General features: G+C 68.0%; 1 protein-coding gene across 2 annotated transcripts; it reads right to left on the minus strand.

The window, feature by feature from the left end:
* Positions 1 to 169: 169 nt before the first annotated feature.
* HIC1 (HIC ZBTB transcriptional repressor 1) lies at positions 170 to 6,174 on the minus strand. Of its 2 annotated transcripts, XM_088176969.1 has the most exons (3): positions 5,858 to 6,174; positions 4,345 to 4,495; positions 170 to 3,663 (listed from the first exon to the last, which is right to left on the minus strand). In XM_088176969.1, the coding sequence occupies exons 2-3, from the start codon at positions 4,394 to 4,396 to the stop codon at positions 1,718 to 1,720; spliced, it is 1,998 nt and encodes a 665-aa protein (XP_088033095.1). In that variant the 5' UTR covers positions 4,397 to 4,495; positions 5,858 to 6,174; the 3' UTR covers positions 170 to 1,717. The 2 variants fall into 2 exon arrangements, with proteins under 2 accessions (XP_088033095.1, XP_014731967.2); XM_014876481.2 differs by lacking the exon at positions 5,858 to 6,174 and having other exon boundaries at positions 4,345 to 4,698.
* Positions 6,175 to 13,142: the final 6,968 nt, after the last annotated feature.

Below are 13,142 nucleotides of genomic sequence, written 5' to 3' on the forward strand. Positions count from 1 at the left end.
TGCTGCCCCCCAGCTGAGGGGGTCTGGACAAACCAAATGGACAACAAAGCCCTTGGGTCCCCTCCCTTCAGCTCTGCACCCACAGACGTCCCCCGGGGTCACTCCCAGCCATGCTCAGCATCAGCCCTGCACCAGCCAGGCCCCTCCCCAGAGAAGAACGCGAGGCCACGCGTGTTAATGTCACTTTATTGCTCATTCCGTTTCGACTATAGAAAAAAAAGAGGGCGAGAAGCCCGTGTACAAATTGGACGTGATACAGGGGGGGCAGGGCCCCGCTGGGCGCTGCCAGCTGTGCTTTGGGTGCTACCACCGCCGCCAGTCACCCCACGGCAGCTCCGGGGGACACCGCCGGCCCTGGGGGACCGGGACAGCCCCGGGAGGCTCGGGGGGCAGCTGGGCAGGAGCGGCCAGCTCAGGCTAAGGCACAGTGGCTGCGAGGCCGGGGGCAGTCGCTGCTGGCGGCCGCCCGGAGCCTCGTGTGCAAAGGAGAGGAGGGGGCTCAGGAGGGGGGAGAAGCTTCACATTAGCCCCAACGGAGGGGTCAGGGCACGGGCCGGGGGGGTCCAGGCTGGGGGGACTTTGCCCACACCGAGCAGAAGGTGGGAGAGGGGGTGCGGTGGTGGCAGAAGGTGCCCGGGGGGGGACTCGGCCCCAGGTCACATGCACGCCCTGGGCTCTGCCCCACGGCCCCCTCCCGCAGCCCCTGCCCACCTCCCGTAGCTGACAAACCAGAGACCGCTTTGTCTTTGTCATGGACCCCCCGGCCCGGCCCGGCCGCGCTGGAGACGGGCGTCTTTGGCAAAAATAAAAAAATAAAAAATAATCAAGGCGAGTGGCCGCCGGAGGGCGAATCCGCCGGATCCCGGGGCTGGCCCGGGTGCCCCCCTGGCATCCCTGATGGCGAGGCAGGGCCCAGGGGCTCAGTCTGGGACAGGCCGTGCCCCACCTCCTAAAAACACGGAGAGCAGCCCGGGCTGAGCCCCTGCGTTCGGGACGGGAGGTCAGTGCTTGCTTCGGGGCGAGGAGCATCGCGATTCCCCGGCCTCCCCAGCATGGACGTGACCGCCTCTCCCCCGTCCCGCGCCTGCTGCTCAGAGCCCCCCGTCCCCCTCCGTCAGTCTGTCCCCGAGCCCCCGGCGTGCTCGGGCTCACACCCCCAGCCCGGCGCTGGCCGCTCCCGCTCAGCACGGAGGCGTCGCTCCAGCCACGACGGACGAACTACTCACGGCCCGCGGCGGTCGGGGAGGCACAGTCCGGGTCCCGTCGCGGCAAAGCCGAGCGCCGCCGGGTCCCACCGTGGGGCCGCAGTGACGCGGCGGCTGCCGAGGGCGTCTCCTCGCCCGGGGGCGGCAGCCCTGAGGTAAGGAGCGGGCTCATGTCCTCCAAAGCCTCGGGGCGCAGCCCGGCCTCACAGCTTGTGCGTCGCTGCCGCCCGGTGCCGGGGTCCCGGCACCCCCCACGGCAAGGGGCGGAGGTGCCGCGGGGTCAGTCCCTGATTTATCGGCTTCTCCCGAGCAAGCCGGGGCGCTGGTCGAGGGACACGCCGTCCATCCATCCCGGAGCAGCTCTCATGGGACCATCGCTACGAGCGAGTTCTCCGGGACCGTCGGCAGCGCCAGGGGACGAGCACCCATCACCTCTCGCCCCCCCGCCCCAGCTCCACACGGGGCAGCGAGGGGAGCCCAGCGGCCCCCCCAGCCCCCCGGCCAGGCCGGTGCTAGGGGGGCGAGTATCGCTCTATGGTCCGGGCGGCCTCGGTGTGGAGGTGTGGAGCCTGCGCCAGCACCTCGGCCGCCTTGTCCTGGCTGAGCCCCAGGTGCTCAGCCGTGAACTTGGCCAGGGGGTAGAGGCTCTCCATGGCCTTGGGGTCGCTGAGGAAGTGCGAGGTGTGGGAGAGCAGCTCGGCCGCCTTCTCCTGCTTGAGCCCCAGCTGGTCGGCGGTGAGACGGGCCATGGCATAGACGCTGTCGGGGAAGTCCAGCTTGGCTTTGCCGTCGGGGCCGGCCGCGTGCATCTTCATGTGGCTGATGAGGTTGCGCTGCTGGGCGAACTTCCCGCCGCACACCTGGCACTCGTAGGGCTTCTCGCCCGAGTGGATGCGCATGTGCTCGGTCAGGCGGTACTGGCGAGTGAAGCGCATCCCGCAGGCGTCGCAGGCGAAGGGCTTCAGGCCGAGGTGGCTGCGCATGTGGCGGGTCATGGTGCCGCGCTGCGTGAACTTCTTGCCGCAGATGGTGCAGGGGTAGGGGCGCGTCAGCCAGTGCGTCTTCTCGTGCTGCCGCAGCGTGGCCGGGTCCTTGTAGGACTTGTCGCAGGAGGAGCAGCGGTAAGGCCGCAAGATGTCACCCAGCCCCGGGCCACCTTTGTCCAGGAAGGGCACGGCCTGCTCGGCCGCCGCCTTGTGATAGAGCTCCTCTTCGTTGTGGGCCTCCACGTGGGCGTTGAGCTGCTCGGAGCTGGGGAAGCCCTTACCACAGGGGATGCACACGTATAGGTTGTCGCCCAGGCTCTCCGGCTCGTAGCCCAGGTGGTTGCAGTAGCGGTCCAGCGCGTCGCCGGGCGAGGGGCCCTCGCTGCTGCCCGTCTCCTCGCTCGTGCTGTTATCAGGCTCCAGGTCGTTGCTCTCCACGCTGGGGTAGCGGGGCTGCGGCGCCGCAGGCGGCGATTCGGCCTTCTCCTCCCGCTCCAGGTCCTTCTCTGCCTCCCCCTCGTCCAGGTAGGGGCCCAGGGGCTCGTGCTTCATCCAGCGGTACATCAGCTCTCGCCCGTCAGCGCGGGGCAGCGGGGGCTCGGCGCAGGGCGGCGTGCTGCGGAAGGGGTCGGGGGCGTGGGGGTGTCCCCCCGGCTCTCCGCCCGGCGGGGAGTCCTTGTAGGCAGCGGCGTGGCTGCCCAGGAGGCCGGCGCTGACGGGGGGGCTGTCGTGCCGTGGGGGCAGCGAGGGCTCGCGGGGCTCGCTGGGCAGCAGGCGGTCGGTGGGCAGGAGCTGGGCAGAGGGGCCGGTGGGGCTCTTCTTGGAGAGGTCGAGGCCGCAGGGCGGCGAGCAGTGGCGCTCGGGCGGGCACAGCCCGTGGGGGTGCAGCGGGGCGCCCTGGGCGGCCGAGGCGTACAGCTCCCCGCACTGAGTGTTGAGCGGTGCCGCCGGCTCCACGGGCGGCAGATCCACGGGCCGTGGTGTCCCAGAGTAGCAAGCCTGGATGACCGGCGTGGCGGCCCGCAGCCCACGGCCCAGCTTGTAGGGAGCGTAGCCCCCTCGCAGGTGGCAGTACTTGCCGCTGCGCTTCAGCTTCTTCTTGCAAAGGGCCACCAAGCCGGGGATCTGGAGGTAGCTGGCGGCAGCCAGCACAGCACCCAGGCTCTGCTCGCTGCCCGGCTCGCACTCGGCCAGGCGGCCGGTGTAGATGAAGTCGAGGATGAGACGGAAGATGCCGGGGCTCACCATCTCATGGTCCAGGTTGAGCAGGTTGTCGTGGACCACCAGCGACTTGAGGTAGGCGCTGCTGGCGGCCAGGATGTTCTTGTGCGCTCGGAAAAGCGCGTTCTGCACCACGATGATCACGTCGCACAGGAAGCCCTTGGTGCGCTGCGTGTTCAGCTGCAGCAGCAGCTGCCGCGAGTGGCTCGGCACCTCCATGGCGTCCAGCATCCCGCTCCTCGCCCGCCGCCCTGCAACACACCGGCCGCCCCGTCAGCGCCGTGCCTGGCCCCGCATGCCCACCGCAACGCGCGGGGGGCTCGACGGGCGCGCCCGGGGCTTCACCCACGCGTGGGGTGCGTGGCGTGGGGGGGGCGGGTCTCAGCCCCACGCACCGCTGCCTCCCGGCCGCTCTGCGCGGTGCCACCGCTTATATGGGGGATCGTTTCTCGGCGGGTCGGGGGGGCGGGAGGGGGGCGAAAACCCCCGGAGGGTTTTGGAGAAAGTGACATCACCCGCCGCCGCCGCCAGTGCCGCGCCCCGGCCCCGCCAGCCCTGGGACCCCCGCGCCCACCTGCCGGGGGAGCGCAGGGGGGGACACCCCGAGCCGGTGCTCGCCACCCGCTCGCCGATCCCCGCGCCCCGCCGCTGTCCCGCTCCCCGCCGCGCCTCCCCGCTTCTTATGCGCCCCGGTCCCGGGAGGCGGCCGGCCGGACCCCCCGGGCGCCCCCCGCCCCCGTTTCCTCTCCCCCCCCCTCGAGGTGAGCGGGGGGACGATTGGGGGTGTGGGGGGGAGCGGGACCTCCCCTCCCCGCCTCCGTCCCGGTGCCAGTGCCCCCCGCCCAGGTGCGTAAAGCCAAGTGCCCGCGGAGCTGCTTTTCCGGCTGATTCTCCCCGTATTTCGGGGTGATCCCCCCCCCTCCTCCTTTTACCTGGGCGTCCGGTGGCCTCCGCCAACCAGCTGAGGTCTCGGTGAACTCTCATGGCTCAGCCCCGGGGGGGCCGCCGCCGGTTGCTGCTCCCCTCCACCCTCCTCTTCCTCTGCTGCTTCTCTTCCTCCATACCCCGCGCTCCCGGCCGGTCCTACGGAACGGGAGGAGGAGGAAGAGGAGGAGGAGGTGGTTGTGGAAGAAGCAGCAGCGGTTCCTCGGGGTTCCCGACGCCGCCAGCTCGGAGGTGAAACCCGGGCTGCGAACTCCCCCTGACCCCGGCCTGAACTCCGAGCAGCGCCGCTGGCTGTTAAAGGGACGGCGGGAGGTTTTCCTCCTCCCATCCCCGGGCGGGGCACCGACAAGCCGGGCCCCCCCCTTTACACACCCCTCCCTCCCCATCCCGGTCTCCTCCTCCTCCTCCCAGCCGGGTTTTTCCCTCCTCCCGGTCTTCTCCCGCCGCACCCTGACCGCCCCCTCGGGGGTCTCTATCTTTAGGACATCGCTCTTCACCCGGGGACACCCCGGGTGGGGCCGGGAGCCCTGAAGAGGGGGGGACCTGGGGTGTCCCCGGCCAAAGGGCGATGCGTCCCCCCCGTCGGTACCGCTCGTAGGGCGCCATCTAGCGGCTCCCGGTGCGCTCCAACCCCCCCCCCCCCGGTGCCGGAGGCGGCTCCTCCCCGCGCAGGTGGGACCCGACGGGGCGGACGGTGGTGGGGAACCATAAAGTTTAGGGGTTCTGCTTGCCGCCCCACCCCAGGGATCGATGCCGATACACAAAGCGGGATGGCACCCATCGGTTGGGAAGGCTGGAGTGGGTGGCGTCGTTTTGGGTTGCAGAGGGTGGAACACCGTGTCCGATACGTGGAGATGATGTGGGAACGGGTTCTGGGGAGCAGGGAGGGAAGGCAGACGGCCCTAATTTGCTGGTGAGGGGGGACAGCAGAAAGCAGGAGGGGCGCGCAGCGCTGGCGCCCAGATGTGCGGTGGCGGTGGCTCGGGGTGGGCTGGGGACTTGCGGTGGTTTGGGATGAGGAGGAGGAGGAGGAGAAGGAGAAGGAGGGGGAGGAAGAGCCACGTTTAGCCCCGGCTTCATCCCTCCAGCCGTCCCTGAAAAGGCTGCTGGGCTGGGGGTGCAGCATGGGGTACCCCCCTTGGCGCGGGGGGAGCCGCCTCTCGCTTCACACTTTCACTTCTCCTTTCTCACAGCCGCAGCCTCTTGCACAACCTCCTGGTACAGCAGAGCATCGTGATGGGCTTCCCCAGGCTGGCTGCTAATCCTGGGGTGTCCCGCTGGCACCCCTGACTTTAACAGGGCACCCGGAGCAGTGGCCATCCCTCCCATTTGGGCTCTTGGGGTTTCACTCCATAACCCTGGTCCCCTGGTGAATGGGAGCCAATGTGGGGTCCTTGGTGCCTGGGACAGGGTTTGGCCAGCCCTGAATTTGGGATAAAAATAGGATGGGTGCTGGCAGGGAGGGTGCAGCCGTTGCCCTCGCAGCTCAGCATCACTCACCTGCAACTCATCCTCAGATTCCCTTCAGATTCAGCATGTCCCAGTTCACTACGGAGACGTCACCCTGGGGACCGGGACGGAGTGTCACTGCCCGTGGGGACCCTGCAGTGGGCTCATCCCAGGCACGGCTCAGAAATCGCCCTCCCTGCTCCCCAGGCTGGGCTCTGGCCCACAGGAAGCGCTGAGATCCTGGGAGCGGGACGTGGGCGACCCTCGTTAGAGCCGCGGTTTAATCCCAACTCCCCGGGCACTAATTTCTCCCCCCTCTCCCATTTTTTTTTCCCCCCTCTTCAATTAACGGCTGGAAGTGTTTCAGGTTCTGGCAGCGAGCTCTGGACGTCGCTGTGAGCGATGGCTCCCGCGGGCTCCGTCCCGGTAATTTATGGGGCTGAGCTGCATAAATCACGGCAGCGAGCGGCTCCCAGACAGCTGCATCCCCCGGGGCCGGCCGGGACCCCGGGCTGCCCCAGCTACCTGCTGAGTGACGCCGAGCCCCGGGGGCAGCGGCCGAGGGAGGGAATGGAAAAACCCTTCACCTTTTCCACCCTCCTTTGCAGCTCCTCTCCCATTCCCGGCCTCTCCCAGGAGCAGAGGGGCGGATCGGTGCCCGCGGGGGTTTGGGGCAGGTGGAGGGGGGTTTCTTGCACGAGTATCCCCCGTCCTGTCCTGCTCAGCCTTCTGGAGGGATCCTAACACAGCAGCCTGAGCCAGCGTTCTGCACCCAGAGCTCTCAAAAGCTGCCGGGTCTCCGCAGGGAGCTGCAGCTGATGTCCAGTTCCGAGGGACGGGGACGGTCGGGGCTGCAGCACCGCAAGAGGAGCCAGCGCCGGCGGCCGGGAGCGCGCAGCGAAAGGGGCATTTTCGCCTCAATGTGCTGAGCAGATTGGAACCAGTTCTGGTTAAGTCATTGGCTCTGTTGGGAGGTCTGAGCTGGAGAGTTTCCCGCCTGTGCCCCCTCCCCACGATCAATCAAAGTTGCAGCAAATTAGCCCAGATGCTGGGAGATTCGGTTCAAATCCAGCTGTGGTTTGGATCGCGTTCGCATGCCTGGCTTCATGTGGGACCTGGGCTTTTGGACAGGATACAGCCCCCCGGTCTCTGCAGGGCCCTGTTTCCCAGCGCAGCCTCTCCCCAAAGCCCACACACATGTCTTCGATTACGGCGCGTTGGCCAGCGGGGCCGCATCCGGCAGCGCCAGGAGCCTGCAGCCCCCGCTGGCAGCTCGCTCTTCATTTTCCCGGCGGTGCTGGGGCACAGCAGCCCCGAAACTGCGGCCCCTGTGTGTGCAGGAGGATGTGTGTCCCCTCCACCTGGGCTGGGCTGAGGCTGCAACTCGTGACAGTGCTGAGCTGTTCCAGGCTGGGCAGGGATCACCGCTGCCCATCTCCTGAGCTGTTCCAGTGCCCAGCCCTGCCTGCTGCAAAGCAAGGCTGGGGGCAGCCACGGGACCCTGCCAAGTTCTTCCAGGGTGCCCCCCATCATGAGAGGATCCCTGAAAGGCAGTGGGAAGGGCAGAGCTTCCCTGGCACCCGTCAGGGTGGCTGCTCTCTGCTGTGCTGTCTGGGTGGCATTGCTGGGAGTCATTGCCTGGGGGATGATGCTCAAGTGGCTGGGGGGCTCTTCTCTGTGGAACAATGCTTGATGGGGCAATGAGACCCCTTTCTTGTGGCGTGACACTGAGAGGAGCCTTTTTTACAGAGTGATACTTGGTCAGACAAGGACATTTATCCCTGCAAGGTGATATTTCATGGAGCAGGGCAACCCTTCCTTGTGGAGGGATATCCAGGTGCACAAGAGACAGAATCAAGCAGCAGGAGCTGAGATTGGGAGAGACCTCAGGAAGTCATCACCCAAGCTTCAGCAGGGCCACCCAGGACTGGCTGCACAGGACCTTGCCCAGGTGGTTTTGGACATCTCAAAGGATGGTGACTCCAGCACCTCCCTGGGCAGCCCATGCCAGCTCTCCCCTCCCAGCGTAAAAGTGCTCCCTGATGATCAGAGGAAGCCGTGAGACTCATCTGTGCCACCTGCCCCTGGTCCTGGCACTGGGCACCACAGAGCTGAGTCTGGCTCTGTGCCCTCCACACCCTCCTTCCAGGGGTGTGTATGCACTGATTGGTCCCTGGAGCCTTCTCTTCTGCAGCCAGTCCCAGCTCTGTGCCTCTCCTCATCAGAGAGATGCTCCAGTCCCTTACTCCTCTTAGTGGTCCTTCCCTGGGCTCTCTCTGGTATTTCCATGCTGGGAGCCCAGCACTGGACCAAGCACTCCAGGACTGAGCAGGGGGGAAGGATCCTCTCCCTGCTGTCAGCCAACACAGACAAGGACACCATTCACCTCCTTCATCCCAAGGACACATGGTCAACTTCCTGTCCCCAAGGTCTTTTCCATTGCACTGCTGTCCAGCTGGACAGTCCCTGGGATCTTCCTCCCCAGGAGCAGGGCTTTGCAATTCCCCTCGAACTGGGGAGCAGTGGAATCCCTTCCTTATGGGGGGATGTTTGGGAAGACAAGGGCACCCATCCCTGTGAAGTGATGCTTTGTGGAGCAATGGAACCCCTTCCTTGTGGGATGATGCCTGATGGGGTGACAGGACCTGTTCTCTCCAGGTAGATGAGGGTCCTGTCCCTGTGGGTCAAGGTTTGGTGAGATGATGGGACCCCTTTTCTTACGGGTGATGCTTCTCGGGGGCAGTGGGACCCCTTGTGGGAGCAATTTTCAGTCAAACAAGGGCACCAATCCCTGCCAGGTGTTGTTTCCTGGGGCAGTGGGACCCTTTCCTTGTGGGATGACACTTGATGGGGTGATGGAACCCCTTCTTTGCGGGCAGGTGATGATCTCCTCCCTGTGGGATGATGCTTGGTGAAACGATGGGACCCCTTCCCTTATGGGTGACGCTTCATGGGGCAGTGGGACCCCTTTCTTGTGGGGCAGTTCTCACGGAAAGGCACCCATACCTGCCTGGTGATGTTTCCTGGGGCAGTGGGACCCCTTCCTTGTGGCACAATGCTCAGATTGGTTGAGGAACACTTCCAGCAGGATGATATTTTGGAGCTTGAGGTGGACACCCCTTTGCTTTGAAATGATGCATCGTGGGGCAATAGGATCCCTTCCTTGTGGGGTGATGTCCAAGCAGTTGAAGACCCCTCCCCTGTAGAGTCACGATGACACGAGACCTCCTTCCCCCTCAGGTGGGGTGACACCACCCCTTCCTCGTTTACTCCCCCTCATCGACCACCTCCTTCCCAAGCCCTACAGGTGACCTCCCCCTCCCCACCCACACGGCCGGGCCCTCTCCCCCCCTCCCGCGACAAGGACACGGCTGCAGTCGCTGGTGGGAAGCCCACGAGATGGCAGCAACGGGCCGCGCTCCGGGATGCGACACCCCCTCCTCGGGGGCCGCGATCCCCCCACTCCGCATCCCCGGTCCCCCGGACACCCGGTGCGCGTCGGGGGGACCGGGCAGTGGAGTGTGGGGGGTCGCGGGCCTCGGAGGAACGGCGGAGCTGCGCAGCCGGTTGCGGGTGGGCCGGCCCCAGTTGCTGACTAATCCCGGGGCTGAGTCACGGTTGCGGCGGGGAGCGCTGCGGCAGCGATTTCCCCCTCCCCTTCCCGAACCGGAGAGCCCCGACGGGGCGAGCGCCGGTGCTGCGTGGGAAAAAAAAAAGGGGGGAGAGAGGAGGGGAACACCCCCATCTAACAGGGGGTGGGTAAGGCGTTTTGCAGAGTTCTGGGGGGGTGGCAGCACCTCGAGCGGGGTGGTTGGTGGAGGATGGGGAGGTGCTGGTAGGGTTGGGAGGGGTTAATTCTCTGAGCCGCTCTGCAGGTATTTGGGGGTGTGAGGGGTAAGGGAGTGGGGGGGTCGTGGCTTGAGGCCCCCGTAGCAGCGTGTGGCCTTGCAGCAGCGTGCGGCCTTGCGCAGCGGCGGATGCTGGCGGGCGCGGATGCTGCTGTCAATGACAACGCCGCTGTTGCTGTGGTTACCGGTGTGATGCTTCACCAGAGCAGAGTGAGGTCAGACGGTTCCAGCAGGAACGGGGGGATGCATGGATGGATAGATGGATGGATGGATGGACGTATGGACAGATGGATAAAGGGGGAAAGGATGCTTCCAAATCCCCCTGGATATGACTCTAGGCCTATCTTGGGGGGGACTGACACTTGGGAAGGAGCAAGGGGTCAAAATTAATTCACGTATGAAGCCGCAACCTCTTCCTGTACCACTGACGGTTTTTGGGGGACCCAGCCCTGGTGGGAGTGAGGGTCAGACCCCATTGTGAGGCTGGAGGGGTCAGGGCAGCACGGTGCTGCAACGGGTCGCTCACCCCATGTATTCTAAACTCGGCCCCCAGCACCGCTGTGTGCTGTCCCATTATCCTCCAGCACATTGGAGTGACACCCATGGGTGCTTGTGACAATGGAAGGACAGGGGTTCCTATGAGGGGGCACGTGGGAGGTGCTGCTCAGGACACTACTGTAGGTGAGGGATTCAGGTGGGCAGGGGGCACCCCCAGGCTGATTCCCGGCTGTGGGGACCCTTGTGCAACCCCTTGCCATGATGGGGGGCTCAGACAGCCCCAAATCAGCAACCCCGTGATGATGCCACGAGGCCAGGACGGGGCCACGTTCTGGCCTAGCGGGGTGGTCAGGGGCTCCCATGGGTGCCTGGATGGACACCTCGTGTTTGGGGCAGGGGGTGCCCCACGCTGCCCTCCCAGGGTGACGGGACCCTCAGTTTTTGTCTCAGTGGGTGCACGGCTCCTGGGTCTGGCAGCAGGTGCAGAAGGGATGTGAGGTGCTGGGTGCTGCTCCACTGCGCTCCTCGAGCAGCCGGGGGTGGGGGGGGGGGGCTCCGGAGGGGTCGGGGAGGGGCCGGGTCCTGTTGCAGCCCGGACCCCCTGCCCGGCTCCGGGCCGCTGTCCTCCCCCCGCGCCGATATAAATAGTAGCGTCTTCCCGTTCCCTAAATTTCCTCGCTGACGTAGCGCTCACGTCATTGTGTAGGTTGATGCTTTTCTATGAATGAGCCGAGATCCCCGTTACTACGAGCCCGATCCTATAAAAGCCCCGCGCGCTGCGGACAGCGCAGCACCGACACCGGCGCCGGCCCCGCCGGGAGCCGCGGGGCCCCTGCCCGGCCCGGCAGCCTCGGGGCCCGCAGGAGGTAAGGCACCGGCTGGCTTGGCCCCCAGGTAAGCGGGGACGGAGCTCGGTGCGGGGGCGGGAGGGGGCAGCGGAGCCCCGCGGCACCGGGCTCTGCACCTGCCGGCCCCGGGGCGGGGGTGAGGCGGAGCGGAGGGCAGCGGGGGCCGGGGCGGGGGGGAGCCCTGCGGCGGGCGGGGGCGGTGCGGTGCCGCCTGGCGCAGCCCCACGTGCGGGCCGGGCGGCGGGGGCGGCGTGGCCGGGCGGCGGCGCCGGCGGGGGCGGTGCGCGGGGGCGGGCGCTGAGCGCGGGGCCGCCCCGGGGGGGAGCACGGCGGGGACCGGCCGCCCGCACCTTGCAGGGGTTGGTTGTGGGGGGGAAGGGCGGGGAGAGGTGCGGAAGCGCATCCGTGTGTGGGGCTGTGCGTGCGTGTCCCGCTCGGCGGTGACACCGCTGCTGTCCCCCCCTCCCTCTCCGAGCCTCCCCGCAGCCACCCCCGACGGGACCCCCCCAGCCCCATCCCGCCGTGCCGCCGTGCCAGGCACTCTCCACTGCCACCTCCCTCGGGTTCCCCCGCAGCCCCGTGTCCCCAGCCCGGGTGCTGCTGGCTCCGCAGCCCGGGGAGGGGGGGGTCGATCGCCTTCTCCCCGCTGCGTCTAAAGAGCGCGGAGATCCCGTCGAGGAGAGCCCGAGTCAGAGCGTCGGCACCTTGGCTCTAGACTGCTTACTGCTGCGTAGGGACAGGACAGTAACAGTCTACAGTCATGGCTACTGAAGCATGACCCACCGCCGGCCCCGGCCCCGCACCGGCCCCGCACCGGCCCCGGCCCCGCCGCAGCGCTGGGGGGGCGGTCGCTGTCCGCGGTGCTGAGCCGTCGGGGAGCGCGCCCCGACGGGGGCGGGGGGGAGGGCGGGAAGGGGCGGGGATGGGGGGGGTGTCCCGGTGCCCGCCTGACCCCGCTCTCTCTTTCCCCCCCCGCAGACACCGACCCCCCCACGGCGGACGCCCCCCCCCCCCGCCTTCCCGCTGCAGCCCAGGTAGGGGGGGACCCCCGGAGGGGCGGACACGCGTGGGAGGGCAGGGGGCGGGGAGGGGGGTGGGCGGATGCTACCGATGCTGCCGATGCTACCGACACTCCCCCCTCCCAAGCACCGGGAGCCCCCCCCCCGCGCCGCCGGTAGGGGTCGGGCGCGCTCGCTGCGGTGGCGGGGACGCCTCCTCGCCGTCGCCAAGGCACCGGCTGCCCCCTCCCGACCCGCCCTCCCGGCCCACCCCCCCCCCCACTCCGACGCCGCCCGGGCGACCGTGGCTTTAGATTGTTACTGTGCCGCTGGGGGGGTAACAGTCTACAGCCATGGTCGCCGGGACAGGCGGACTCGCACCGCGGGCAGCACCGGCTCCCCCCACTCGCCCACACCCAGGGGTCCCCGAGGCGGCGGAGGCGGGGCGGCGGGGGTCCCGTCGGGGGCGGCCCGCCTCCCGGGGCAGTAGGAGCTCACATGCAGGATGCAGCTCACCGCACATCAACTCTTACTGTTCGGGGGGGCGGGCGCCGAGCGGCTCCTCCTCGGGCAGCGGGAACGATGGGGACCCCCTCCTCGGATCCTCCATCCTGGCCCCCGCCCCGCAGCCCCTCACCTGCCCTCCCGGCGGGGACCTGGAGCCCCTGGGGGACCGTCCCCGCCGGGCTCGTCCCGCCGCATCTGTCCGCTCGGCAGTCGGGGTCCCGTCCCCCCGTGCCGTGCTCCCCTCCGGGGACACCGAGGGCCGTTCGCGGAGCGGGGCTGGCGGCGGGGCCGGCGCGGCGGGGACTGAGCGCGGCCCGCGGGGCCGGGGCGGGGGCGGCCGGGGGCGGTCGCAGGTTGCACAACCCGCCCGGCGCGGCCAGGAGATTCCTGAGCGGCGAAGTCAGAGCGGCCCGGCCTGCCCCGGCACCGGGCACCGGGCCTTCGGCAGCCGGCGGCGACCGGTGCTGGCCGGGCAGGGCTGCTCGTGGGGGGCACCGGGGACTCACAGCCCTGGAGAGAGGGCTGGAAGGGCTGTAGTGACCACACAGATCCCGGAGGGGTGGGAGGTACCTGATCCCATGAGGACACCGAGGATGTAGGGTCAGGCCCAAGTGAGTGAGGCAAGAAGAAGAGGGAA

This window comes from Sturnus vulgaris, chromosome 21 (assembly GCF_052056855.1).
Source record: "Sturnus vulgaris isolate bStuVul1 chromosome 21, bStuVul1.hap1, whole genome shotgun sequence".
Taxonomy (NCBI): Eukaryota; Metazoa; Chordata; class Aves; order Passeriformes; family Sturnidae; genus Sturnus; species Sturnus vulgaris.